Source organism: Pleurotus ostreatus (assembly GCF_014466165.1).
Source record: "Pleurotus ostreatus strain PC9 chromosome Unknown scaffold_2, whole genome shotgun sequence".
NCBI classification, from domain to species: domain Eukaryota; kingdom Fungi; phylum Basidiomycota; class Agaricomycetes; order Agaricales; family Pleurotaceae; genus Pleurotus; species Pleurotus ostreatus.
Genome location: NW_023503157.1, coordinates 3,635,511 through 3,662,051, shown reverse-complemented (window position 1 = coordinate 3,662,051; position 26,541 = coordinate 3,635,511). Strand labels below are relative to the sequence as shown.

At 51.3% G+C, this 26,541-nt stretch overlaps 12 protein-coding genes across 12 annotated transcripts; 4 read left to right on the top strand and 8 right to left on the bottom strand.

Annotated features, from left to right (window-relative positions):
- Window position 1: 1 nt before the first annotated feature.
- PC9H_004186 (uncharacterized protein) lies at window positions 2-2,454 on the bottom strand (the record flags this gene model as incomplete). The annotated part of the gene is made up of 14 exons (XM_036773773.1): window positions 2-102; window positions 157-186; window positions 266-423; window positions 469-566; window positions 626-696; window positions 754-974; window positions 1,030-1,111; window positions 1,173-1,460; window positions 1,524-1,844; window positions 1,905-1,940; window positions 1,995-2,112; window positions 2,165-2,187; window positions 2,243-2,261; window positions 2,323-2,454. The coding sequence occupies 14 exons, from the start codon at window positions 2,452-2,454 to the stop codon at window positions 2-4; spliced, it is 1,698 nt and encodes a 565-aa protein (XP_036635246.1).
- An 845-nt stretch (window positions 2,455-3,299) lies between these two features.
- Window positions 3,300-4,222, bottom strand: PC9H_004185 (uncharacterized protein; the record flags this gene model as incomplete). The annotated part of the gene is made up of 4 exons (XM_036773772.1): window positions 3,300-3,602; window positions 3,654-3,742; window positions 3,791-4,034; window positions 4,103-4,222. 4 exons carry the CDS (start codon window positions 4,220-4,222, stop codon window positions 3,300-3,302), a joined length of 756 nt encoding a protein of 251 aa, XP_036635245.1.
- Window positions 4,223-4,481: 259 nt separating this feature from the next.
- Window positions 4,482-6,363, bottom strand: PC9H_004184 (uncharacterized protein; the record flags this gene model as incomplete). The annotated part of the gene is made up of 7 exons (XM_036773771.1): window positions 4,482-4,888; window positions 4,943-5,195; window positions 5,255-5,538; window positions 5,588-5,733; window positions 5,789-5,859; window positions 5,910-5,968; window positions 6,027-6,363. The coding sequence occupies 7 exons, from the start codon at window positions 6,361-6,363 to the stop codon at window positions 4,482-4,484; spliced, it is 1,557 nt and encodes a 518-aa protein (XP_036635244.1).
- A 481-nt stretch (window positions 6,364-6,844) lies between these two features.
- NUAK2 (NUAK SNF1-like kinase 2) lies at window positions 6,845-8,265 on the top strand (the record flags this gene model as incomplete). The annotated part of the gene is made up of 4 exons (XM_036773770.1): window positions 6,845-6,994; window positions 7,047-7,490; window positions 7,548-7,888; window positions 7,938-8,265. The coding sequence occupies 4 exons, from the start codon at window positions 6,845-6,847 to the stop codon at window positions 8,263-8,265; spliced, it is 1,263 nt and encodes a 420-aa protein (XP_036635243.1).
- An 850-nt stretch (window positions 8,266-9,115) lies between these two features.
- Window positions 9,116-10,117, bottom strand: PC9H_004182 (uncharacterized protein; the record flags this gene model as incomplete). The annotated part of the gene is made up of 4 exons (XM_036773769.1): window positions 9,116-9,157; window positions 9,313-9,837; window positions 9,887-9,997; window positions 10,097-10,117. 4 exons carry the CDS (start codon window positions 10,115-10,117, stop codon window positions 9,116-9,118), a joined length of 699 nt encoding a protein of 232 aa, XP_036635242.1.
- Window positions 10,118-12,372: 2,255 nt separating this feature from the next.
- PC9H_004181 (uncharacterized protein) lies at window positions 12,373-15,350 on the bottom strand (the record flags this gene model as incomplete). Its single annotated transcript, XM_036773768.1, has 5 exons — window positions 12,373-13,803; window positions 13,857-14,910; window positions 14,962-14,968; window positions 15,029-15,149; window positions 15,216-15,350. 5 exons carry the CDS (start codon window positions 15,348-15,350, stop codon window positions 12,373-12,375), a joined length of 2,748 nt encoding a protein of 915 aa, XP_036635241.1.
- A 97-nt stretch (window positions 15,351-15,447) lies between these two features.
- TRS31 (TRAPP subunit trs31) lies at window positions 15,448-16,338 on the top strand (the record flags this gene model as incomplete). Its single annotated transcript, XM_036773767.1, has 4 exons — window positions 15,448-15,749; window positions 15,798-15,994; window positions 16,048-16,172; window positions 16,228-16,338. 4 exons carry the CDS (start codon window positions 15,448-15,450, stop codon window positions 16,336-16,338), a joined length of 735 nt encoding a protein of 244 aa, XP_036635240.1.
- Window positions 16,339-16,458: 120 nt separating this feature from the next.
- Window positions 16,459-18,804, bottom strand: URK1 (Uridine kinase; the record flags this gene model as incomplete). The annotated part of the gene is made up of 15 exons (XM_036773766.1): window positions 16,459-16,478; window positions 16,533-16,800; window positions 16,854-17,031; window positions 17,087-17,115; window positions 17,164-17,337; window positions 17,401-17,589; window positions 17,639-17,705; window positions 17,760-17,854; window positions 17,917-17,972; window positions 18,023-18,134; window positions 18,199-18,303; window positions 18,362-18,427; window positions 18,493-18,512; window positions 18,574-18,626; window positions 18,683-18,804. The coding sequence occupies 15 exons, from the start codon at window positions 18,802-18,804 to the stop codon at window positions 16,459-16,461; spliced, it is 1,554 nt and encodes a 517-aa protein (XP_036635239.1).
- A 184-nt stretch (window positions 18,805-18,988) lies between these two features.
- URA1 (dihydroorotate dehydrogenase) lies at window positions 18,989-20,070 on the top strand (the record flags this gene model as incomplete). Its single annotated transcript, XM_036773765.1, has 2 exons — window positions 18,989-19,156; window positions 19,216-20,070. 2 exons carry the CDS (start codon window positions 18,989-18,991, stop codon window positions 20,068-20,070), a joined length of 1,023 nt encoding a protein of 340 aa, XP_036635238.1.
- Window positions 20,071-20,298: 228 nt separating this feature from the next.
- PC9H_004177 (uncharacterized protein) lies at window positions 20,299-21,868 on the bottom strand (the record flags this gene model as incomplete). Its single annotated transcript, XM_036773764.1, has 4 exons — window positions 20,299-20,519; window positions 20,655-20,859; window positions 20,913-21,629; window positions 21,725-21,868. The coding sequence occupies 4 exons, from the start codon at window positions 21,866-21,868 to the stop codon at window positions 20,299-20,301; spliced, it is 1,287 nt and encodes a 428-aa protein (XP_036635237.1).
- Window positions 21,869-22,277: 409 nt separating this feature from the next.
- PC9H_004176 (uncharacterized protein) lies at window positions 22,278-25,469 on the top strand (the record flags this gene model as incomplete). Its single annotated transcript, XM_036773763.1, has 12 exons — window positions 22,278-22,441; window positions 22,495-22,810; window positions 22,863-23,018; window positions 23,066-23,428; window positions 23,481-23,644; window positions 23,703-23,886; window positions 23,939-24,085; window positions 24,146-24,269; window positions 24,324-24,586; window positions 24,651-25,025; window positions 25,093-25,287; window positions 25,347-25,469. The coding sequence occupies 12 exons, from the start codon at window positions 22,278-22,280 to the stop codon at window positions 25,467-25,469; spliced, it is 2,574 nt and encodes an 857-aa protein (XP_036635236.1).
- Window positions 25,470-25,569: 100 nt separating this feature from the next.
- Window positions 25,570-26,530, bottom strand: PC9H_004175 (uncharacterized protein; the record flags this gene model as incomplete). Its single annotated transcript, XM_036773762.1, has 4 exons — window positions 25,570-25,668; window positions 25,726-26,035; window positions 26,118-26,173; window positions 26,228-26,530. The coding sequence occupies 4 exons, from the start codon at window positions 26,528-26,530 to the stop codon at window positions 25,570-25,572; spliced, it is 768 nt and encodes a 255-aa protein (XP_036635235.1).
- Window positions 26,531-26,541: the final 11 nt, after the last annotated feature.

The window sequence follows — 26,541 nt, the reverse complement described above, 5'->3', positions numbered from 1 at the left end:
ATTAAGACCTAGCATCCCTCGCGGCCCTCTCCGCCCTCATCTCCTCGATGAGAATGAGATCCGGGTCACGACCTTTCACCTCGGGAAGCAAGAGCGTAAACACTAGAACCATTCATCAGTTCCATGTTCTAGTTGATACGGACAACGTTAACTCACCCGCTCCAGCGATGCAGCATCCGAAGAATACTGAAGAACGAAGTAAGTATGAAACTTCACCACAGATCCGGACTCCAGAGGTCCATTGTCTAGACGGAACGGGACTTACTCCACAATACCGCAGGAGTGCCGATTTCCTTGCTGAGCTTATTGAATGCCAAGGCCGAGATGATGGCCCCAGCTTTCCCCGCTGCCGCTGAGATTCCATGTGCAAACGCACGGAATCGTGTGGGGAAGACTTCTGCAGGGTAACACTGTGTAGTAAGGCTGGGGCGTCAGAGGTTGGCACTCCATACGTTAGGTAGCACTCACGTAGGTGGTGCTAAGGTTGTACGCTCAAGGTTAGCAAGCCAAGTAAACATGAAGAGTGAACGAGAAACTAACGTGTTTGCACCGAAGTTAAAGAAGAACTACAGGTACATACGGCGCGTTAGTTACGGTGTCAGTAGGTAGAACGACAACCACTTACTTGGAGCAAAGCGAAGTTGACGATGAACGCCGCGGTACTGAGTTTGTCAAACATCCCAGCAAGGATAGCCACTACACCAAGCACCGTCAGCAAAATACGTCCCTTATTTCTCGACCTTCCACACTCACAGAACAACGCCGACATCAGGAACCCTTGAATCTGAATCCACTTTCGGCCAAGATACTCGATCGTCAAGATGGACGCATAGTAGCCTGGGACGAAACCAAGGGCGGTGATGATAATATTCCCTGTTGCGATCTTGAACAGTTTCTCCCATGGTGTGCCTTCAGCACCATCGAACCCAATCTGCTGTAGGACGACATTTTGGTTGAGATTGATGCCGTAGAAGCTACATAGAATGTGCATTAGGAGCCAGGGGTGCGATATAGGAGAGATGGACGTACGCGATATCGAGCAAGAACCAACACATGCATGTGCCGACGAGCAGTTTAGCATGCCTCCATTCAGAGAAGTACTTGATGAATTCTTACAAAGGATGCACAAAGGGCGTCAGCCATCACCCACAGAATTACGCGAAGGAGCATACCACTAAAATGCGCTTTCTTAACGGCAACCTCTGTAATATCCTCTTCACTTGAATCGGGCGATAATTTCTCATCGCTCTTCGCTTCTACTTTTACACCGTCTTTAGTCACTTCTCCGACTTTCGGCTTGTCGGCGTCCTGTTGTGCAGCCTTGCTTAAATCGTCAAGGGCGGTTTCCTCTTCGTGAAGTCTTTTCGACGCCTCGTAACGCGTGGCTTCAGGTAGGGTCAATCGTTGATACAGTGTCCCAAATGCAGGAACAAGCGAGATTCCAACAACGATACGCCAAACTATCAAAGCAATCATTTCAGTTACCACTCAAATTACACATAGCAGTGATCGGAAGAACTCACCTCCATCGACCTTGCTGGTCTTGCCCTCAGTATCCATGACCTGCTTGTAGCACGCCAGAACGACCATAGTCGCCAAACCGCCGACGAAGCTTCCCCATCCCTGGTTTGAGAAGATATACGCTAGCAGCGTGCCTCGTTTCCGCAGATTAGCACGGTCTGAGGTGATGGATGCCGACATAGGGTAGTCCCCTCCTACGCCGATCCCGAGGAGGATGCGGAATACACCGAGGTAGATCAGGCAGCCATCCGGAGAGAGTGTGCCAGTTGGAGTGGTCAATGTAAGGATTGTGGCAACGATAATGAGCATGAGCTCCTTCCCATCTACGTATTGAAAGACATGAGAATGGGCATTATTCGAGATGAAATAGAGAAATCACTAACAGACAGCCTTGCGACCAAGGGCATCAGCAGCATAACCTGTTATTGTCTGTCTTAACATTTAACAATATGAAGACTGTCATTGAGACTTACCGAATGCGAATTGACCGATGACACTGCCAATATTTGCGCCAGCCTTGACAAACCCTTCAAGATTTGCTGGCAAGTGATTTCCTCCATAGAGGCGATATTGAAGCATTGTCGCCACAGGCTAGAGAACGACCATCAGCACTAGCGCGTACATTCCCACTACTAGGACTTACGTTGATGATGAATAGATCGTAGGCTACAGTCAGAGACAGTCAACTTGAGCACTTATAGAATAGATCGTTGGTAGTTACCATCAAGGAAGAACCCAATCTACCCAAGCATTTACGTTCAGCATCGCCAACGCCAGTTCAAGGAGGGACAGTCTACTCACCCCTGCAATTCCAAGCAACTTCAGCTCACTGTACGTGAGGAAGAAAACCGGCCGCCCATCGCTCGATCTCTCGTACTCCTCAAGATTCGAGTTATGTCGCCGGGGTGATACAGGGTTATCAGAGGTCGACATCGTAGTTCAGCTGCCCAGCGGAGGGTCTCTGGAACAATTCCAAGCAGGAAGTTAGCCAAGTCGCGCTCGACGTCTCCAACAACTTACTGGGCAAAAGCTAAGAAGCTAAGAGTTGAAGGGGAGGAATCTGGGGGCCGACGGAGATGCGAAAACTGGTCGTGTGCCATGAAATACACGCATTGAACTCCACTTGATTTAGAAGATCTCCGGGTCGGGCTTCGAATCTCAGCGACTTGAATCTCAGCGGCCACCGGAATTCACACTCAGTATCTCCTGGCAGCCGGCCTTGGCTCGACTTGAAATCACGAAAAAGAATGCTTTCAGAAGCGTTTCCTAGTAGGTAGTGAATAAGCTAGACGAACGTTCGTGGATGCCTTGCTGCTCTCTTAATCGCTGTTTCTCGCCGCCATTCAAAGCGTGTGCACCTGAGATATTACTGCTTCGCATGCGATCCAAAGCGTGGCTACGCGAACTTCTTTGAATTCTGGAATTTCAGCCGGACCTTCGAAAGCCTAGTTCCCCAAATCCACTTGGTCTTCTTCCGTACACATGATCGTACATGATACGACAATGCTGGGAATAGCAGTCGATGGATGGTGATAAGGATGGTGGCTTGACACATATTGATGAGGCGTAAAAGGAATGCGGTAGGCAAGTCCGAAGTGATCGATCTGGCGTGAACTTTTCGCCGAATATGAAAGCGGCCTCGAATTCAGATCGTTGAAACAAGATCATATATTGCATGTATGCAGGCCTATGCAGTACATCTAGAATATGCCTATTGTCCATTAGGCCTTTAACTCTAGAAAGGAGGTCGTGTATGAGCCTACGTCAGGCGAATACGCCTAATAACCATCATCGCCTCCGTTGTCCCAACCTCCTTTATCCCTAATCCCCCCGGCGGCCATCTTGAATTTCGTCTTCGACTTGCGGCCTCCAAGGTCCTTGTACATCTCCCGCATTTCGACTTTGCCGGGCTTCACCGACGCTTCCGCTTCCAACTTCCATTTCTCCTCCCTTATCTCGCGTGGGGTCTGATATCCAGACGCAGTACCACTGGGGGAAGTGTATCCTGACCCTCTCATAGCTTTTGTAGTGGCATTCATCGAGGGTTCTTTACTGGCTTGAGATTGAATGTACACGATACGCTAAGATAAGATATAGATTAGGTAGACTGATAAGCAATAGAGTGGACGCACCCAATTCTGTTTGGACTCGCGTTTCGTCCACTTGCCAGGAGGCAAGCTCTCGTCGTGAAAGTTCTCTTTCCTGTAGTGCTGGAACCACACTAGATCTATATCAGCACCAGACCGAGTCATACGTTTGGCCGACTCACCATAATTTATTGATTGGCTCCTGTTCCATTTCTTCGATACCCTGGCGCATCGGGCGAGCTCAGTTATACTCAGGCGTCCAAACACCTTTTGTGATATCTCAGTGGGCAGTGCCCTCAACGGATCCGTTGTCGCGGTGCTCTTCGATCTCAAGTGCAACGGCCCAGGGGCTGGTCTTGAGGAGGCGCTACTGCGCCCCGTAGGCGACGATGGCCGTGTTCGTGCGGGTGTCCCAGGCAATGATATCTGAGATCCCAAGCAAAATAATCCCCCTTCAGCCATCCGATAATCTCTGATGTCGACTGAATACGTACAACATTGACATATGACTCATCGTCAGAGTCGTGCTCTGGTTGATTATTATCAGGATTGTTGTCGAGGACAACGTATGAGTCTATAGACTGCGAGCGCAGAACATCCTGGCGCAGACTCATTGTGGTGGTGATGGTAGTGGTGATCGCAGAGGGCAAGGTTAAACGCAGGCGAACAGCTGGCGAGCTGACTTTATAGGTGGCCCGTTCGCCCAAAAAGGAAGTTTAGTCATGACGTCAAGGCACGTGTGCAGCACCCCTAGCCAATAGCAGAGCGTACCTTTCTCAGCACCAGGGCATCCAGAAGCAAACTGGAACGCGAGTAGACTGCATAAGCCAGATACAATAGAAAACAGCGCCCAGCGCCCAGATAGATACAATCCTACTCGACCCGCCGCCGTTTGTCTCTGTAGTCAGAGTCCGATGGTCTACTCGACGGACGCTCCCGGGCATCGTACTCATCATCCCGACCCCTTCTCCTCGGTGGAGGTGACCGTGATCTCGTCCTCGACCGTGAGCGCGACCGCCTACGTGAATATCGATCTCTCTCATCGTACCGTGAGCGGTCCCTGTCGTTGTATCGGTCGTATTTTCGATCATCATAACGCCCGCTTCGATCACTTTCTCGATCCCGTCGGTTATTATCTCGGTTCTCGGGGGGAGGTCCGCCTCGTGGTGGTTGATCATGTTTATCTCGGTCGCGCCACGACCGGGCCCCTGTGGCTACTGAGTTAGCTCCAGTCCCAGCAGGTATGCGTCCAGGAGGTAAATTCTGATTTTGCGGACAATCTGTAAGAGGGAAATCAGTTTGATGTCTCCAAAGATGGTTGCCGGATAGCTTACCTTTCTTCAGATGAGGACCACCGCACAGAAAGCAACCCCCGCCGTCTTTCAACGAGGTACCACCTGCTTTCACTGGCGCAGCACCGCCAAAGCCCCCATTTCCAGCAGTGGTATCTTGATCAAGCAAATGGGTGTACTTCGTACGCCCACGCTTGCCAAAGTTCTTCACCTGCATGACCTGGGGTAGCACAGATACGTCGACAGTAGATTCAGTAGCCTCCGTGTAATCGTGACGCTTAAGAATATCGGCGTCCTATTGCAAACACAATACTTAGCGAAAGGAGCGGCGTGCAAAGGGGAATCAAACCTCACCTGATGGAAAGCACCCTTGTGCCAGTACTTCTGCAAGAATTTCTGTTGGCCTTTGGGTTTCTCCTCCCTAGTTTTATTCGCCCGTTCTAAATCTTCCTTCAACCTCTGTTCCTCTGGCAATGCGCGCCGCCTCTCAATCTCCTCGCGTTCTTCCTCCCTGCGCACCTCATCTTCCTTCTCCTTCTTAATGCGACCCAACTCGCGCAGCCGCCATGCCTCGAACTCAGCAGCGGGGTCCAGTCCATCCGTGTCATCAACATCGGGAATTTCGTCTTCCTTTTGTTCTTTGAACTGCCGTAAGATACGAGTCCAGCAAACTAGAGACGCACTCACTTTCCGCGAGTTCACGTCTTATACTCTCCGCGACGAGATCGTGGCTCTGTTTCCGACGCTCTTCAGCTTCCAGTTCCTTTCGTTTGCGGGCTTCCTCCGTGTCGTTGATTAGTGTTTCACGTTCGTCAATTGTGACTCTCCCCCGCCTGTAAATATGAGGCTCAGCAATCAAACGATAGTATATGTACTGAGAGTGCGTACTTGGGCACAAATACAGGTCGGAACTGTACTTTTGGTTGTTCTTCTTCGGATTCGCTCTCCTCTTCGCTGGACTACGCGGAATTAGAGTAGTGATCACAATAGTCGCGAAGATGGCACACACATCTTCCTCACTTTCTTCCTGTTTCGCCTCCGCGTCAGACTCCTCCTCCTCTTCCTCCTCTTAAGATTTCGTTCGTCACCTCCAACGAACGGCGCAGCGAACGAAACATGCACTCACCTTCCAGCTGCGTCCGTCCACTCTCTTCCCGACCAGCAACAATAACCTTCCCCTCATTCGATATACTGACATCCTTCAGTGCGACATTCATGATCTTCTGTGGTCTTGCAGCCTTCTTCAGCTGCATCTCTTCCTCCTGTTCTTCATCGTCGCCAACAATATCCTGGTCCCCTCCAATGGGCACATCGCCCTCTTCTAACTCCTGGTTATCGTTGTCTTCCTCCCCTGCATCGGAATCGGACTCGACCTCTAATGCGCCTTTGGGGGCTTTGCCCTGCCAGTAGCGGCCTATAGGTTTGGCAGGTCGGGGAGCCTGTTTACGGACAGCGGAAGACATATGATGGTGGCAAGTGCAGGCCGGAGATACAAATACCCGTAAACAGGCGCCCCATTGGTCGCAAGTCATGCTACAGCAACTTGCACTACACAGTTGCACTCATTTTGAACCGCGTCTCTACATTGCTGGTATGCTTCCATCAAGCTCGCATCTCGACAATGTGGAATTGATGGCCAGTTCTCGACAAGTAAAACTTCATCTCCACACGGCTTTCTATGAGTTCTCATTACTTATTGTCTCAGGACATTCAACGAGGCAAGCGCCATAAAGTAAGGGCCGCTCATCTCGCCGAATCCTCGAGTACGGCGATGAGAATTTGCACGTATACACCACTCATCCTGGCCTGCACCAACGCGCGCTGGCGGTGACTGCGCCGGCGCTTATCGGGCGGAAGTGTCTTCTTTGGTCAAATCTCCACAGGGGCTCGCTTCGCATAGGGGCTACCTCCTGGAATCCATGGCTGACCGCAGTCTGCACATAAATGGTCCAGGAGACTCGTAGTCCCCATTCGCATCTCTCTTCTCAACCACCACCATCTCACCTCCCAATTCGCATATCGAACCCGTTCATCGAACCAGCTATGCCTTTCCAACTCCGTAAGATTTTCTCCAAGAAGGCTCGCGCCATCAAGGTATGTGTCCTCGTCATCCTATAATCACGTCGCGCTCACTCTTGATGCCCAGCCTATGCCTTCGTCGCCGTCGTCTGCATCTCTGGAAGCCCCTGTCATCCACCCTTATCCCCAAGGCTCAAGTCCTACATCGTCGTGCAGCACTCTGGTTGGCACTCCAGCCATCGAGCGCAAGGATTTGATCATAGTCAAGTGCCTGAGCATCAAGCATGCCCACGACGTATGGCTTGTCTCCCACAAGCACACTGGGCAACTCTATACCCTCCACATCTACCAGCTACACCTTATGAGCGACGAACAACGCGATCTCGTACATAACGAACGCGAAATCATGACTCTGCTATCAGCGAGCGGACACTTCCTGAATATCGTGTCTCACTGGAGCGACATGGGAGAAACTTGTATCCTTACCGATTACCACCCGACCACGGTACAAGACAATCTTAGCGAGCAGCCTCTCAGTAAGCGTGAAGCACAACGTTATGCAGCACACATGGTATGTTTCCGGTCCGTCTCATCTTATACTCCAGGTGGCTGACACGTCTCACTATAGACCTCGGCGTTGTTGCTCTTGCACAACATGCGGGCTGCGCACAACGACGTCAAGTTGTCGAATATGTATCTTACTCCCGCAGGTCGACCACTGCTCGGTGGTCTGGCGAAAATCAGTACGGGGTCCCCTATGGAAGGAGCGCTGAAGGATATCCGCGACCTGGGGGTTTGCATGTATCAAATGGCGACCGGTACAATGCCTTTCGATGAAGAGGGAAATTTTATGCCCTCGCAAATTGAAGATCTTGCCCATCCCGATCTTCAGTTGCTCATTATCGAGTTGCTGACGAACCAAATCACCGACCTGGAATGTTTAAAGTATCACCCGTACTTTGATGGAATGTGAGTAGCTTCTACTTCTTCACTGTTTCGTTCGCTTATGCCGTTCCAGTGACTGGGAAGAGATTGTGTCTCCCTCAGGCGACATTCAGAAGTCAGACTCCGCGAGTGTCTTCCCCGCTGGCAAACGCGACTGGGAGCTTGTCGACGTGGAGAAGCCAGAAGCACTCGTTTCCGTCTTCACTGAATCATCATCAATGGATTCGCTATCCTCTATTATGTCGCGTCTTTCTTACCCAGGTTCCCCTATCACGACCCCCCAATGGGAGGTAGAGCAGGTGGTCTGGCGATGTGCGCCTGGGTACAGAAAGTCACCTGAGTTCGTTCATTCTCCAGGACCTCAGGAGGTAGTTGTGCTAGGTTCAGTGTTTGATGCTTGAGCAGACGAACGTGGAACAGGTGGCGGGTGTGATGCAGGAGATGTGGATAGTATTTTGGGGCGAGCGACGGAGAAATCACAACGAATCACACAAAGTCAAACGGATATTCTCAAAAAACACCCTCGAACCACTTCAATCACCCTCAAATGCCCCGCCATTGCAACAGCAGTCCGAGAACGTCGATCGAGGAGGAGGTCCACGGATGAATGCGTCTGGCCAACGCACTTCATTCTGGTCCTGCTTTTAGATTATGTTCTCGGATGGGTCGTTCGACCCACACCCGGCCTCCCGAAAAGAGCCTCGGGGAACGAAGGCTGGGATCCGCAGCATTGAGCACTAGTGCTCACTAAGAAGACACGGAGTGTTGTGGCGAACCACCTTTCCCTTGGATCATTTCGAGGGTACTACATCTGCTGCCCACAAGGACCTATGATCCTTGACGTTCCTTGGACGCCGGATCATTCGCATCCATTCTGCGCAAAGCAACTTGCACCCATGCAGACCCCAAATTCTCGATGGCAGGTTTAGCCGATGCACCACTTACTACTACTGCTCGATCGCTCTCGTATTCTTGCTTCGTGAATTTATCCGCAATCTTCCGTCTTTCATTATTGGCTGGACTCCATGTCTCCGGACTTCATTATTTTTTTCACGGACAACTTCTGCTGCCTATTCTATATCATTAATTAGTTTTTCCTACCACTCTTTGTTCCTTGCTACCTAGGAGGCTTTTGCCATCCGTCCCTTCTTTATATTTATTCGAGATACAATAACACTATTCTTTCTCTCGTTGCCATCCGAAGAGAGTGATCTTCGACACATTAAATAAGGACACGACCAGAAGGAACATTCAAATAGTCAAACTCGCACTCATTCCGGCGCCATAGAACATCTGGTTTAAAACTATGTTAAGCAGTAGAATATATCTATGAGACTGGGGCCCGCTTGGACAAAAAGATCTCATGTTGCTTAGACATGAGTTCCTCCTGATCCACGGATTCGAGCATTAGACTCAATGTGATGATTCTGATTGCAGGAAACACATACCTCGGGGTAAGTCTCTTTGACCGACTCCCTTCCCGCCAACGCAGACAGATATGCCCTGTACAGTGCATACTGTTCGGACGTATGCAGGACATTGTATGCCTTGACACCTTCACCCTCAGGGAAGGAGCCAATGTCCCTCTTCAAACAACCATCAAGACGTATAAAGTATGCTGCAGCTACGGCATCCGCATTACCGAAGGTATTTCCAGCAATGAACGGCCCTTTGCTATCGTTTAGAGATCCCCCAGGCATATATGGCTGTAATTGGTCAATTGCGCTCAGAATATGGTCCGGCGAGCCTCTGTTGATCATCGCGTTGAGATGCGCGGGGTGGAGCTTGGTAAGAACGAGGTTGATGAAGAAGCGCACGGAGGCGCGAAGGAGGGGATCTGACGGGAGGAGACCCGAGTCGGGGAAAATATCTGCGATGAACTCGAGGATAACAAGGGATTCTGCGAGTTTGTGGGAGGCGGGCGACGGGTCATCTGCAGGAGTAGTTGGACCTCCGTATGTTATTGCAGGAACCTTGGTTAAATCAGTGTTCCATTTGAAGACAATGGCAGAGGTAATCTACCTTGCCTGCAGGGTTGACCTTCTCGGTGAACCACGAAGGCTTGTTTGGTATCTGGACTTCGAACCTGCTATATTCTGCCCTGGCTTCCTGTAGGGCGATTTCGACCTGATGCTGGTAAGCAAACATTCGCCGTTTCATGACATGACAGAACGTACATAGTGTCCATACGGACTAGCCTGACCACAAGAATGTTCAGTTAGCGTGACATACATAGACGTACGATAAACACATCAGTGATCACCTTGTTACTGTATAGAGTGAGTTGAGGGGCCATTCCGATCTAGTATGCTTGCAAAAAACCTGCTGGATGTGCTGACCACCTCTTTGCCAACTCTTAAGTACAAGGCAGCGCTGAAACGTGTCTTGTGGAATGAACTCCACGTATGCCGTTAACTCAATGTCCAGCCCTCGAAGAATGAGCGCATTGCTGACGAACAAGGCAACGGACACTCTACGAAAAAGTGTGTTGAGTGAATCAGCAACATGTCGCCGGGGGGTCGGAAGATGATAAATAAATCTCACATGTGTGTAAGCGTTGCGGTGTAGTATGTGTGTGGCCGGTTGGTCTTACTACAGCAGGGACGCCAAAATACATTGATCATGCCGTAATGACTTCAGAGCTTGTTTCGAGCTCTCCAGCAACTTCTGTCCTCAATCTTCAGTTACTGCTACCAAGGAGTGACCGCTAGCACTCATCCACCGATTGGATTGCGAGATGTCTTCGGAAAAAGGCCTCGTCAACTCCTACAGAACTATCAATAGTTCTGCAGTGACGAAGCGTACTTCTCATCTCCATCCTCGCCATCCCAGTGAACTTCCCCAGCAGTGATTGAGCAGCCCACAATCGAGACCCCTTCGACTGGTATGCCAAGGTGCCTACACTCCACAAGGAGATCCTTGAGGGCATCAAACGAGGTATATTTCTAGCCACCTTTGACCACAGTCAAGCCACGCGTAGTGAAGTGAATTGTTTGCGGATGAGGCAATAGAGGTTCGTCGAGTGTCGAGTGATCCCTTCATCAGAGCCGTGATACAGTGGTCGACTGAGATACCGGTGAAGTTGATTTCACATATTTGCGAGCAGCGAAGGAATAGATTTGACCATTCTGGCTGCGTCATCCCTTCAATTTCCAAGATAGAGTAGGGGTCGAATGGCAATGCTGAGCACAGCACTGTACAGAGCATAGGATTGTGGGCCTGTTCTGTTTCTGGCATGAAAGGTATATGTCGTCCTGGCTCCAGACAGTAAATCGTAATAGGAGCCGTCGAGTAAAACCCTGTTGATTGAGAGAGCATATGTTTAGCGAAGTGACCGCATATTTCGACCAGTCCGGACGGATCAGGTTCTTCTTGACGTATCCTCGTATTGCCAAATATGACCCTTGCATTGGGGATATGGTAAGTGCACAAAAATGGCGGCGGCTTCGAGGAAATCGGCTTCAATACATGTTCGCGTGAGCTTGGGAAGCTGGATGAGCGGCCACGAGGGATCCGTAAAGACGTCATTAACAAGACCACGAACTTCGATATCCTTCAAGAACAATGACAGAGCGAAGGTAACAACAGAGATGAACGGATCCCATGACCGGAAGTGAAAATGTGGGGGTACCCGAGATGCGGAAATGGAGGAAGGTTGGAAGTGATGTTGAAGTTGTGGAGCTTAAGGTGACGAAGGGAGGGCATATCCCGACACAGGACATCGGCAGGTAGTGCGAATGGTTCCGCAGAGGAGACAACTAGTCCCAACTGCTCTGGTAGCTCTTGTGTCCGACCAATTTCAACCATGATAGCGTAGGCAGATCTCTAGCGTTTGTATACGGCCAGCTTCTCTCCTGATGCCCTCTAAAACATGTTCGTGTAGTTTGGTAGATGGGGGCGTTGCACAGATGATTTGCAAGGGCGCAGACTTGGACCGCGTGAGTAGTTCCAAAGTGTATTCTGCTCGAGCACCGTCGATAGAGGTCCACATTCGAGGGACGCGAGTGAAACGTCCCGCCATTGTCGACACACCCCGGCAACGCGAGCCGCTTCGTTCTGGGACACAGTTGCCTTCAATGAAAGAAAGATTTTCGTAAGTATTTCTTGGGGTAGCCTCGCGATGCTGCTGTAAGTGTTGCGCCGGTATTTAATTCAGTATTTAATTCACAGATCAGCTTCGTGCGTTGCAATATCTTTGTCGATGACACACCGGGCGTCTGCAGCAGCGTTTCGATTATGAGACCTATATCATGAGGTCAATATTATCGTTGAAAAGAACATTATATACTCAACATGAGAGTTGTCAGTAAGCTTTGAATGGACGTTCAGGCGCTTATGCATTATGGCCCATAGTTCGTTTCTCGATTTTATCGCCTAGTCACAAATTCCTTCTCAAACTGAGTTGTCCACTTTTACATAGATACGTGTTTCATTAACTAGGCAACTCGGGGTACATTATAATGCTACAATTCCGACATGAAAACATATGTAACAGGCAGGGTCCGGGATTATACAATTCCTAGAACCACCGTTGCCCTTAAACTAACCTCTTCTCCTGCGAAACTTGGGCTGGGGATGGTCGGGCCGTCTGCGTGTGAGCCGGCCCCCACTCTCAGTGTAAGCGAACTGCTCTTCCATCCCCAACTCTGGCTAATAGCGAAGTCATCTGGCGAGCTGCTGAAGCGCGTCTGAGCGGTTCCCGTGCCACTGGCACAACATATGGTGAAGTACGCCTTCACCGATGATCGAGGATCGCGGTATGGCTGCGATGGGACGGCGGGCTGTAATGTCGCAGGAAGGGTGAGTCCCGACGTGCTGGGGTAAGAGTGACTAGCAATTTGAGAAGATGACCCTGTAAATCCAAATGACCCGTGGGGAGACGCAGAGAGAACGGGAGAAGAAGGTGCCGAGGGCCCACTTTGGTTGACGGATACGGGGGTGGCACTGCGCGAAGGCGGATGGATGGATGGCGAGTAATGTGAAGTTCGGCTTAATGAAGTTGATAGCGCAGGCATGGATGGACCTCGGACGTGTCTACCTTCTCGCTCTTCCAGAGGCTTGACTACAATGAAGTCAGAGCTTGGTCGACTGCATCCAGGAATGGCCTCGACGCTGCTTTGCCTATGCAGGTACACGCCAACCTGCATCGTCCCATTGGAACTGGCGGAGCCGACAGTCGACCCACCCCCCTTCTTCCATACGACTTGGACATAAACATTGAAGAGGTTTCCACAGTACCATATGGTGTGTGAATGCAGTCTGCTCTTCTCTTTTAGCCAGTCGATGTCCCAGAATTCAACGGAGAACCTATATGGAGGATATGGAGTCCAGCGAAGGTTCCCTGTAGTATCTAACCGCGTAAGTTGGGAAGCATTCAGAGGAAATGGCACAGGGTATGATGAATTTGAAGATGGCTGGAGCGCCTCCTTCTGCGAATATGAGTGCAGCCCAAAGAACGTGGATTCGGACGTGCGTGTGGGGGACAATGGAACGCTGCGATGTCCATTGCCTGAAGGTGATGCAATCATCGTATTCGTCTCTCCCGATGCAAATGCATACAGCTGCTCCATGGTTATTGGTTCATCTTTCCCGGTGTTCGTGTCCTTCGACAGACCACCTGTATCTCCGAGGCGCATGGAGGAATCGGCGTGGACGGGGTAGTATCGAGTGTCAGCGATCAAATCTTCCTGCTGCTCCGCCGCCTTGCTGAGTATCTCGGACGTAGTTGCTGAGACACATAAATCCTTGTCTTTGGAAGTCGTCGATGGTACGGGCGTGCCTGCGTTCAAGGATGTCGAAGCCGGACCGGACGAAGAGAGTATTTTCTGCCTTAGGATGGCCTGATCCCAATGTGCCGCTTGGAGAATGCGAAGAGGTACATAGGGCTTCTTAGTTAACGGTGATATATCTTGCGAAATTTGCGTGATGTCGTCAACACTCTAAGATCGCAGGCTTCAGTGGATTGAATAGACGAGAACTAGACGGTACCAACCATATTCGAATAATATATACCCCTCTCAAATAATCCGCTCCATATAGATTCTTCTTCTGGTAGTATGCCCTGCTGTCTGCGACGCAGTTCGACAATTGCTGCTGCTAAATCGTACCGCTCACGTTCGCCTCTGACGAAAAGCGTGTCAGCACTGAGCAGAGCAGAAACCCATCTGGCGTCTAGACCACCCGATCCCCAAACAGCCGGTACAAGCGGTTCTTCGATCCTTTCTGACCTCCGGGCCGATGGACTAGCAGGAGTGCCCAGCGAGGTTGAAGGTCGGGTATCGGGTATCGACATAGCACGTTGCCTAAGATGGGCCATACTCCGCGTGAAGAGACGATCTGCTGGAGAGAGGACGGCGTGTTTCGAGCTTGAAGGCGAGTCTTTCTTGATCTCATAAGCAAACATATCAAACCCCCAGCGAGCTAGCCAACAAGCGACAGCCTGTCCAATCTTGTCTGAGACTGCGCCGTAGTAAAAAGAGGGCTCTGGCGTAGCGTGCATACCGTGCTTTCCAATCGAACTCCCCAATGACGAGGACGAAGAGGATGGAGAAAGATTCCCCCCTCCTTCCCCGATGCGAGACTCGGCCATCCGATTGGAGAGGTCAGATTCGACGTCAAGTAGATCGGGCTTGGTAGTACTATCGCCCACATTGTCGTCTTGACCTTCCAGAATAGTTGCGACGCGTTCGAGACCAACGGCGGCCTGTTGATCCTCATTATGCCATTCGCCCCATTCACCATTCCATCCAATACCCTTGCCGGTCGCGAATCGTAGATATCCTACTGCCGTCCATGGTCCTACACTGTTGAGTATCATGTTCAATGCGTCTGAAGCGAGGCTGGGGATGGAGAGGAATAGTGAGGTAGCAAGCAGCGAGAGCAAAAATCGAGGGGTGACCGGATGGTTCCCTTCTGGCGTTGAAGCTTGAATTGAGGGTTTCGACGTTACCGGGAACGATGGGCTCAAAGGATTGGTCGCTGTCGGAACCAAAAATGTTGGTAGTTCTAGTCGTGGACCACCGCCGTACAGGTGAGCTATGCATACTCTAAATATCCGTTAATTTTGCCCCCTGTGAGCAAGTTTGAAAGCAACGCACTCGAACGCTGTATCGCGAAATCGAGGTTGTTCAGACTTCGTAACATACTGTCAAGAACTCAACATACCTGCTCGCGTGATGTTGCGATCATCCAGGACTATTTCGAGTTCATCAGGGCCCCTGTGATGCCCATTGAGCCTGGGGGATGACTCTGCGAAGCCTGCGGTGAAAAGGGATTTGAAATAACCCTGTCGAGAAGCCACAAGCCCCGTTAGCAGTGCCCCCTCAATCCCTGCACAAGAGATAACACATACTGATTGGATAAGGACGACGCGGTGCAGCTTGTAGACAGCACGCCAAGTCCCATTCACTTTCAGCGCGATATCTGCAGTTTGGCCATCGAGGAAGGAGAGATACAGGTGGTGCTGGATGTCGACGGGCGACAGCATTCAACGACGGCAGGAAATTAGTGGGGACCAGAAAGAGGCTTGTTGACCCTTTTAGCAGTCCTATATATTGCTTCCTTCAATCCCATTACGTAATACAATGGCCTACACCCAACCCCATCCTCGACTCTCGGTCCTCTCAACTTCGTCCCTGCCGCCGTCTGCAGATTATGCGTCGCCGACGAACAGCTCGACCAGATTCTCGCTGGCGTCGGCGCCATCGCTCTCAAACACTTTAGTGGGCTCGACCAAGGCCACGAGTGCTAGGCCGAGCATCTATGATCGCAATCTCAATAAGACTCGCTTCACCGAAGTATCAGGCTCAGCATTTGCGTTTCTCTTCTCAGAAATGGTGCAGTACACACAGAAGCGTGTTAGTGGCATTGGCGACCTGGAGAGACGGTACGGGGACCTCAGTTTCCTCTATAAATAGTCACTTAACCTGCGCAGGCTGAATACTCTCGGGTATCGTGTGGGGGTCCGGGTGCTGGAGATGATGATGTTTCGCCAAGAATCCTCCTCGAAGAATCCGAAGCGCGAAACTAGGCTCCTCCCTGTGCTGATGCTCATACATTCGCAAGTCTGGAAAGCGGTATTTGGCAAGGCAGCTGATGCCATCGAGAAGAGCGTGGAGAACGCAGACGAATGTGAGCATAAGTTCGCTCTGGTTCGCCCAGTCTATTAACCGAACCTATGTCAGACATGATCATTGATAATGACCCACCTATTGAACGCCACATCTCTGTCCCGAGGGACATGAGTCAGCTCAGTTGCTCATCCTTCACCGCTGGCATAGTAGAAGCGGTCCTAGACGGTCTGGGATTCGTACGTTTCAATCGGCCTCCCTACGAACAGTCCGTGACAAGCCACTCATTTCTAGCCGGCTCGCGTCACGGCACACAATACACCAACAACTCAGTATCCGACAAGGTCAACAATCCTTATAAAGCTAGACAAAATTGTCCTAGAACGTGAAGAACTCATGAAATAGACTGTCCCAACTCAGCTCCTTATGCCATTGCATGCCATGTCCCGAGGTTTAGAAGTTCACAGAATACTATCTTCGCTCTACTCACCGAGCGACTATCCGATGTATGACGGACGTAGAAGCCTAGAGGTAATACCGATCGCCTTGAACAGAAGATATATCACCTTATGCTTGAACTATTAGATCGTGAGACTCACCGATTTGCCCCATTCCAGGTTGCATGATCCAGCATTTTCGCCCAACACCATCAGGATTTCCTTCTCCTTTGTAACCCTCTAACCATCCCTCCCGCATTTCGTCATCCACAGCTGCGCAGACGATCTTGATATCTGGGAAAGCTTTACGGATAACGGAGACACCGCCCCCACGGGCGACGAGGAAGGTAACGAAGATGATGTGGTCTTGACGAACGCCGTGATCGAGGAGGACACGAATGGCCATGAAACCCGCTGCTCCAGTCCCGATCTTCACTGTGGATTAGCAAAAATCACGGACGCTAGGATAGGACGTATACTAACCTGTGCATCAAGTAGGAATACCCAGGCATTTTCTGCACGGTGCCTTTCACGGACACAGACAGGAAGTAGAACCTGGAATAACAAAGGTTCCCCGGTCTTCGCGTCAGACTGGACTAGTAACGATCCCAAGGGGATGTCATTTATCACTCTTCTGACGCCGCGAGTGAGGGCTCCGCCGCTAAAACACGCATAGATATAAGCACGAGCAAGGCGACGTCGCACTAAGCACTCACGAGCGAAGAATCAACACCCCACAAATATCCTATTTGTTCCCATTCAGCTTGGAACATTTATAGTTGATCACCCCTACCCGTGCATCAAGCGTCTTCCCGTGATATGGCGTTTCCGTCGGCGTGATCACCGTCGCTGGCACGTACGGTAAATGCTGGAGAGCAAACTCGGTCACGAGAGTAGACAACCGATCGACGAAGAACACGAAGTCCTGCCTCGACGTGTCTTTGCATCTCAGGATGGTGAATATTCCCTATTCACAAGTTCACGTTGACAGGTAAGCACTCTGAGCAGATGTTCCTTGGAGAGTTCGAACCTTCAGTTGAGGGGTCGACGGTAGCACGTCAATGCGTAGGGCTTCCGGAGATGTATCTCCAGGGGTGCTCATGTGTAGACGAGGAATGGCCATCTTCTGTCTGAAACGAGTGGCACGTTCGACTAGCTGGCGCCGTATGTGCGTACATATCAAGTCGATAGCAACGTTGTTGTTCGAACCTGGTACAATCTGTAAAATATGTAGTCGCGTTAAACTACAGGAAGATTTGTAAACTCACGATATCCGCATGTGAGGCAGAGGGCCTGACGAAATTGTCGTACGATGGCTTGACATATCGGAGATACCTATTGAATCAAGTAATTGGATCAGCAACGTCATTGACACTATGAAAGGCTTACTGGTCTAATATGCCGTCTACATGTCTGCCCCGTTCTTTGGTGTCCCTCTGGATCCGCCGGGCCAACATGAGATCGGAGTCACATTGAACGAAGACCTAGGGAGCCGGCAGAGGTCAGTTTTTGATGGTGTTCGACATAAACTCGGAAGATTCAATACCTTCAGATCATACAGCTGCCGCAAGGCAGGATCGTGCAATGCCAATATGCCCTCCGCTTGAGAAGATCAGCGAGTTGCAAGAATTGTTGTTGTCTAACGAACTCACTTATGATCACTGAAGCGCCATATAGATACTTCGTTTCCTCAAGCCGTTGATGTTCGGCGAACGAGTAAACGGGTATGTTCGTCTGCTTACGCGCCTTTAAATCAGCCAGGCACTGCCAGAAAACAGCGTGCCTTCTGGTAAGAAGCAGACATCGTGGGCAAAGTCTAAGGGCGAACCGAAGCAAACAATGGCATATCTATGGCGTCGGGGTGATCGAAGTCCATGAGGTTCTGGTGAGCGAGTTCAACCTCTTCAGGCGAGTGGCGCCTGTAGAAGCTGTCCTGCGAACGGATGCACATTAGATTAATGGTGAGTGTCTCAGGCAAATTATGGCCATACCTGGGACAGTATGATGACTGCTGGTATAGACCCCAGCGACTGTACAATCCTGCGAGCTACATGGGTCTATGAAAAGCTCTCGTCTAAGACTGTGCAGAAGATCAGGAAGTACTTGAAGGTTGTGTTCATACCTTCCCGCTTGCAGACCCCCCTGATACGAGTCAAGTACTGAGATGAATAGCGAAAAACCTCGGATGCCGCACACGACTTACCTGCCACTGCCACCACGAATGCATCCGTGATGCGATTCCCGTCCTCCTCATACCTCGAGAACTGTCAGCCTGGGGGTTCCACACGTAGTCAACAATCCATGAGACCAACCAAGGAGGTAGGCCATGAGATACAAGCATCGTGTTCTTCTTAGGTTGGATGTTCAGATCATAGTGAAGCGGGGGTGATTCAGTTCGTCGTCGACCTTCTGTGATATTATCGAGTACATCCATTGCGAGTCGCGCCGTTGACGATGGTAGAAGGAAGACAGCAGTGCCCAAGCGGGTCACCTGAATCCGCGTTCACCAAGTCTCGTCCAGCGCCGTCAGTGTGAAAGACAGGGGAGACCCTGAGACTTGCGCATGTGGCATCTACTTCCGCGAGGGCACACTGTGGTCCTCTTGGCTTCGATATCAAATGGTCAAAATACGCTCAATCGAAGTTGAACCAGCAATCATCAACTCGTCTTGCGCGTGGTCGTCCGACAGAGACCAGCTCCAGGCGCTGTATGACTGTACTTACACTGGCGCGGTCACTACGCGCACGGCGACGATAGGGGGCTTCGACGAGAATGATACCCACCAGGTCAGGAAAGACGATGTTAACAGTGCATAATTCAGGAGTTTAACCAGAAACGTTATTAGGTAGCGTTCGTGAATGATGAGGCGCATCTGACCACGATAAACTCGTATGGTTACTCGCCCCACCCTCTATCGACATATCTAGGGGTGATTACGGACATACTCTCCTCTGAGAAGACCTCCTTGGTCCCAGAACGCCTCACATCCAAGCCGTTTATAATCAGTATCACCGCGTCCGATGCGCCGACGCTCCGCGAAATGGTCGCCTCCATCCAAAGCACCCTACGGTACACCCCGGATGACACCGCCTCGCCCTGGGCCCACCGAATCGCCATCGAGCTCAACACCTCGTGTCCAAACATCTCCGGCGCACCCCCTCCAGCGTACACCCCTTCCGCACCCCCGCTCGTCGATCTCCTCGCCGTGCTTAAGGAGGAATTCAAGAAAGATACGAGCCTGACGATCGGGCTGAAGCTGCCGCCGTATGTCTACCAAAGCCAGTTTCACGATATCCTCAAGGTAATCGCGGGATTGAGCTTCGTTGTGGACGGTGCAACTGTCAATCCGATCGCGTTCTTTACTTGCACCAACACGCTTGGCAACACTCTTCTATTTACCTCGCAGACAGCTACTCCTTCTTCGGGTTCGAAATACGCGCTGCCCGTACCGCTGGGTGGCCTAGCAGGGCACCCCCTTCACCCTCTAGCGCTGGGGAACGTGCACACGTTTTCCACACTGCTGCAGTCCGCAGCGTTCTCAGATTTGAAAGACATTGTGATCATCGGTGTGGGGGGCGTAACTGATATCAGCGGGGTTCAGAGAATGAGGGCAACGGGTGCACAGGTCGTAGGCGCGGCATCTCTGTTTGGAAAGTATGGCCCCGAGGCGTTCCAGAGGCTGATTGATGAATCCATTTGATGATTGAATATCTCGTTAAATACATGATGTATAAATGCAATATTGGTACATATCTCGATAGAGAGACAGTAGAGACAAGGTAGATATGTAGGAGTAGGTAAAACAGATTATTAAAAGACAAACCAAACATATAGATATAAGGCAATAGCCGTGGTAGAGCTACAGAGCGAAATGTCCAAGCAAGTATCCGTAGTATTCGTTCGCCTATAGTATTCCATGATACTGCCCTCAGTAGAGCGGCCCCGCGAACAGATCGGGGTACATCCCGACCCAGTCCACGAACGTCCAACCCTCGTGTTCCACGAAAAGGGAGGGGTAGACCTGGATCCATTGCTCGAGGGACCACGATGCGTACCCGCGGTACCCGCGGAAGTTGGAGATGTGCAGGGGTTGAGTCATGAATGCACTGGTACTGGTGTGTACAGGGGAGAGGTGGATATCAGGATACCCTGCGGGCGGGAGGAGGAAGGGGTATGGGAGGGGCGGGAGGGGAGAATAAGAGGGAGGAGAGAGGGAGGAAGATGTGGTGGAGGAGGGTGTGGAAGATGTAGATTGTAGAGGGGATGCTCGCTCGGACGGCGCACCCAGATGGAGAGACGGGAAATTCGAGAGCTCAAGCAAGGAATTGTCTTGTGTTGGGTGTGCCGATTGCATCGACGTGGGGAGGTCGAAGCGGTACACCCCGGTGTCCGTGCCGTAGAAGTCGCTCGGTGCGCTGAATTCGAGCGAGCGTCCGTACGAATCGAAAGAAGAACAGGTCGGGAATGGCTCAATTTGGAATCCATGAGACTGTATCAGTACGGTCAGCTAATGGATGTTGCAATTCAAGGTGGGGCACATACCAAAGGCTCGTCCTGTGAAAGTAGGAGGGGTTTGGGTGGGGAGGGAGGTGACTCCGTGTGCCATACATATGGCGTATTGGCATGTAAAAGAAGAGAGGGAGAAGCAGGTACCTCGGTTTCCTGGCGCTGTTCTGTAGCGGGGGCGTCCTCGCTGGGGGAAGCAGCGATGAGCTCGAGCTGCTTCGCCGCAACGGCCAGCTCGCTGCCCGTCTTCCCAGCCGTTATGAGTTCCGCTAGCTTCGTCGCGCGATACAAGTCCTTCTCCCCGTTCCGCTTCACCTTGCGCTTCACCGGCGCGTCCTTGCCCTTGCGCGACTTGGGGTTGTAGCGGTAGTCGGGGTACTTGAGCGCGTGTGCGGCCTTCTCTGCGCGTGCCTTCGCGATCCACTCGGCTTTCTCTTCTGCGGGCATGGTATTCCAGAGGTTGGCAATGATGCGGGAGATGATGCGATGGTCGTGCTCGACGTCGAGATCGATCTTCTTCTGCGCGAGACAATGCGAGCGGTAGATCATGAAGGAGTTGCGCGGACGGGGGATGTGCCCCGGAGAGCGGCTGCGACCACCTTTGGGCTTGAGAGGGCGGGCCTCTCTTTCAGGGGAACCTAAGCTCGACGCGGTAGACAAGGCGGATGAGGGAGAAGGGGAGTCTGCGATGGACTGGGGACTCAGAGTCCAAAGGTACTGATCCTGGGGAGACCACGGCGAGCCACTGGAGGGCTGGGGGTATGTGTTCTGAGCCGTATGATTGTTGGGAAGCATATCTGACATCACTATTAGTACTGAGATCTATCTGAGATCGCGAAGATCCTCACCGGAGGACAAACTGCGAGGACGGCTGGAGTCGAGGACGGGGGGGGATTTCTGGTGAGACGGAAAGATAGCTGAAGAGCCATGGGGGGCCTGGCTTTATAGTCCTGGCGTATAGGATCCATGTCGCTTTCGCCGGTGCTCGACATTCTCTTCGTCACAATTCAGAGGGCGGGACCCAAATATGGACGAGAAAGTAAACGAGCGCAAATCGTTGCCCCCCTTTAATATCACCTCATGTTTCTGCCTTTTAAGGAAACTTGCAAAATATGGGCAAGAAGCTGGAAATTTGGAGCCCATGAGGCGTGGTGGTGTAAGCCGCAGCCAGAGCCTAGAAATCGCGGCTGTCCGGGGAGGAGATGCGCAGGTAACAAAGGATTACTGGGACGTAGGTGATTACAGCGAAAGTAGCCCTTTCACACATCACACCCCGCGATTTCACATCCTCCTTTGTTGTCACCTCCCACGCTCCCGTTTGGGAGCAGTTCGATCGGGCGTTCGGTTTCTTCCAGTCTGCACACTCCCCTTCAAGTCCAAGTACAAGTCCGGCTGCAGAACATGGCGACCGACCTTGCGTCCTTGCTGACGTCCTCAAAGGCCCTGACAGCCCATTTGTCGAAGCCAGATCTGCCTTCCGTGCAGCTTTCGCTCGACCAGGTCGAGGCACAGTCGCGCAGACTCGTTTCGCGCTACTCGACCGCTGCAAATGACACCGACCGCGCGTATGTTGCATACTCTCTCATACAAATATGTCCTGGTTAACACCGTAGTCTAGGAACTATCTACTTGCACAGGCGCAAGTCGATGCGTCGGCGCTGTCGAATTCGATCGCGCATTTGAACACATCTACAACCTTTACACCTTTGCAGGCGCTGCAGGACACTGATGTCGCAGGTTATCTTCGTCACGCACACGAGCAAAATCTTATATCGACGATTGAGGAAGGGCGTAAGCAGACGCAGGCAGACTTTTACCGGCTGCTTGAGGACAGGAGCCAGAGGGACTGGGAGGCGAAGAAGCGGCGTGTATTTGAGGAGCTGGGGGGCGTGGCGCGGAGCGGGGACTTGAAGAAGAGTGTACTTGGAAAGTCGGTGCGTGTAGCACCATATCGCGTATCGGACGGCTTACTGATGTTGGATGCAGGTCAGCGCGACGACCCCCAGTCTCTCGCTACAGATGCAGAGCAAAATGATGGCATACGATCGTGTCATCACGGAATTGAACGCTGCGAGACTGCGGGGCACCTCTTTCCCCATCATACATTCCCTCATCAACGCTTCGTTGTCGGTATCATCCCAGGTTGGTACATCATTCTCCATGCAAACCTCTAACGAACACTTGCCCAGTCAAAATCAATGCAAATGACACAAAATTTCCATGTACTTGCCAAAATCACCGCTGAACCGCCTGCTCTCCCGCCGATCGAACACGCAGGAGCGCACATCCTCAACCAGTCGCTCTTCGAACGGAAGTATGCGAGGACGTACCTCGGAAATCCAGAATCGCGCGAGGCGTCTGCTCTAAGGAAGCAAATAGCGAAGGGAGCACGAGAGGCGCTGGAAGAGCAGTATTGGGATATCATCGAGCGCACAATCCAAGCGCGGCCTATGGAGGCGAAGTTGGGCGGAGACCCCAGCATTGCGAACAAAGTCCGCGCATTTCTGTTAGTGTTGTATTACAAAAATGGCGAATGGGAAGACAGAATCGAGGTGAGTGTATACCGTGCGCTCCTAATATACTTGGATACAGACTTTACATCAGCTTGTTGCTGGCCAACCGCTCTGGGCTCGCCTGTTCTACCTTGTACGAACCGGACACACCCAAGAAGCCTTGGACCAAGCTACTCAATACCAGCAAGCGATTGATCACCGTGAAGCCAGCTTCGTGAATCAATTCAGAACGTGGATAGAGTCACCCGATAGACGGTGCGTCATACGCAGACTATGCACATCTCAATAATGCTCATTCTGAACCCATCCGCAGATTACCCAAACCACACCGCGACCACCTACAATCTGTGTATAACGCACACATGCTACACTCTTCATCTGCGGATCCTTTCAAACTCGCGCTATACAAGTTGATGGGGCGGCTCGAGCCTTCGAGGCGGAATGTTCCGCAAGTAACGACTACGACGGAGGATTGGCTGTGGTTCCAGCTGTCAATGGTACGTGATTAATGCTTTTCTGCCCATCGACTGGGACTTACGGTGGGCATAGGTGGACGAGGAAGAACACGGCGGCCTCAGAGGACTAGCTGAGGTTCTGCTTGGCTACGGGGAACATCATTTCGAGCCTCTCAGTCAGCAGGGATCAAGGAGAGGAGTGTGGGCCGGTGTCCTTCTGATGTGTGGACAGTTCGAACGGGTCTGTCTTGATATCCTGCTCTTGCTGTGTATGGTTCGGTGTCTCACTGCCATTGTCTAGGCTGTCGCTGCGTTGTGGAGTCATCAGGAGTCGGAGGTCGAAGCCGTCCATTTGGCTATCGCACTAGCATACCATGGCCTTCTACGCGTGCCCTCCCGAGCTGAGACCTCCGATATGACACCTCGTATGTGATCAGACTCCCTCTTTATGTACCTCTCACTAACGTGTTTTTGTGTAGTCTCCCTTTCTCCCGTCTCACCGCCAGCACTCAGCCTCTCGATGATCATCTGGCGATATGTTCGCCAATTTGTCAAGATGGATGCCAAAGAGGCTCTGCAGTATGTTTATTGCGTGTGCTTAGCAGCCGACCAGGGTGATGGTATTGGAAAGGAGCACGTAGAGAGTGCTTGGGAGTTGGTACGGAGAATAATAGTATTGGGCAACAGTGGTCCTGGGTGGGAGGAACTCGTAGGTGGCTTCCGTGCTGATGGATCACGATTCGTACGTCCTTTTGCTAGGTTCTCCCGTCGTGTTCATACCCCTGATAATCCTTTCCCCCCTAAAGAATGGCATTATCGAGCAAGGAGCAGCATTGCTGCAACTGTCTAACACGAAACAGTTCAACGACCAGCTTCTCGTTCGTGCTGCTAAAGAACTCGAAGACAACGACCGCATCTCCGATGCCATCAAACTGTACAACCTAGCTGGGGACTACGCCACCGTGATCTCATGCCTGGCCCAGGCTCTCGGAAACAGCATCTCGCAACCGACACCCGACGATAAGGCGCGCACGGTGGAGAAGACGGCTGGCGACATTCTGAGGCATTATCAGAGGACGAATAGGGCTGCCGGGAAGGATAGGGATGCCGTTGTGCGGTTACTGAGGGTTAGAGATGCTCTGGATGCGAAGGCTGCAGGAAGGCCCGAGCTGGCGTTGGAGGTGAGTGTTAGCTTTGTCGAAAGCACGAATGTGTCCTTTGGTCTGTTGCTGATTCGCGGGTTTGAAGATTATGGAAGGGACTGATTTGATACCGCTTGATGGGGACATCTCGAAGACTACAAGACGAGCAGAAGAGTTCAAAGATCTCCACGAGTCCCTACAGAGAAATCTACAAGTGTACTTACCGCTCACAATGGATGCGTTGGCAGGCGTGCATCAGCGCGTCAAAGCATCCATTATCGCGGATTCTACAAGACAGATGGTACGTTCCCTCTGAGTCCGTGGTCTCATTCAGCTTCCTGAAAGTTCCTTGCTCCTCAGACGCTCGCAGCTTTGAGGAAGAAATCAAGATCACTTATGGTCTTTGCGGGTATATTGAAATACCGCATGTCCCCGGACGTGTATTCGTACCTCGCACGTCTCGATGTAGAGATCGCGCTTTGAGTTTGTTCTTTCTCATTACTATGTACATAACCAAAAGTCATATACATATTGTGAACTACGGCGAAGTAACGCTGTGGGGATGTAATTCTTTTAGGCTGTATTATCGCTGAGCAGAGACGAAGTCCCCTTCTGCCTCTTCTTCCTCCTCTACTGCGACTTCGTCGACCATGCTCTGTTGTGTACTTTGCTGGCGAGAATACTGTTCGTAACCAGCATCAGTTACCCGATGCATGCCGAAGGTACTGACAGTACTTACATGGTATGCCGCCGTCCAATATCCTGCCCAATACATGGCACCCAAAGCCTTTGAGAATGCTTCGTCTGGGCTCACAAGGGGTCCAGACGGAGCAATAATTCCCTGGTTCATTGGGTCATCCATGGACGGCATATTCCCATTTGGAAGACCCAACGACGGATCGTGCGTTGGAATAAACGCGTCGAAATCCATGGGTTTTGAATTTTCAGTATCGATAGCACTAGACGCGTCGGGTTGGGCAGATTTGGCTGCCCCATTGATCACGGATTTCTGTTTAAATTTTTGAGGATCAGGCGGAATATTATACCACCTGAGAGATGGTCAGATTCTTGCAAGAACGATGCAGATAAGACGTGATGACATTGGACGTGAAGTATACGAGATCAACTCACAAAGGAGATTTGTGTACTGGCTCCTTCTTCCAATCTTTCTCGGGACCATGATAAGTCTAGAGAGACATCAGACAAGTGTATGGCAAATGATTCGGTCATGCTTCACAGACCTTGTACTCTTCCGCGGCAGCGTTCCAAGCCTCTATCAAGGCTGAATCATCCCATATTTCGTCGTGTGTGAGGTCGCGGCTCTCCAAATCTCCGTCGTAGACTTCTTGTTCGTCTACTTGAACGGTGGGGTCGGGACGCGGGGCAGCCTGTTGGTCATATACGCCACCGCTGTTGTGGCTATTATTGTTTTTGCGTTTTTTAGGCCGACGAGGAAGCGGTGATGAGTTCGTTGTCGTCTGGGGTCCTTCGTCTGGGGGCTGGTATGGTAAAGAAATATCGTCGTAAGAAACAATTGGACGCATTGTAGCGTTAC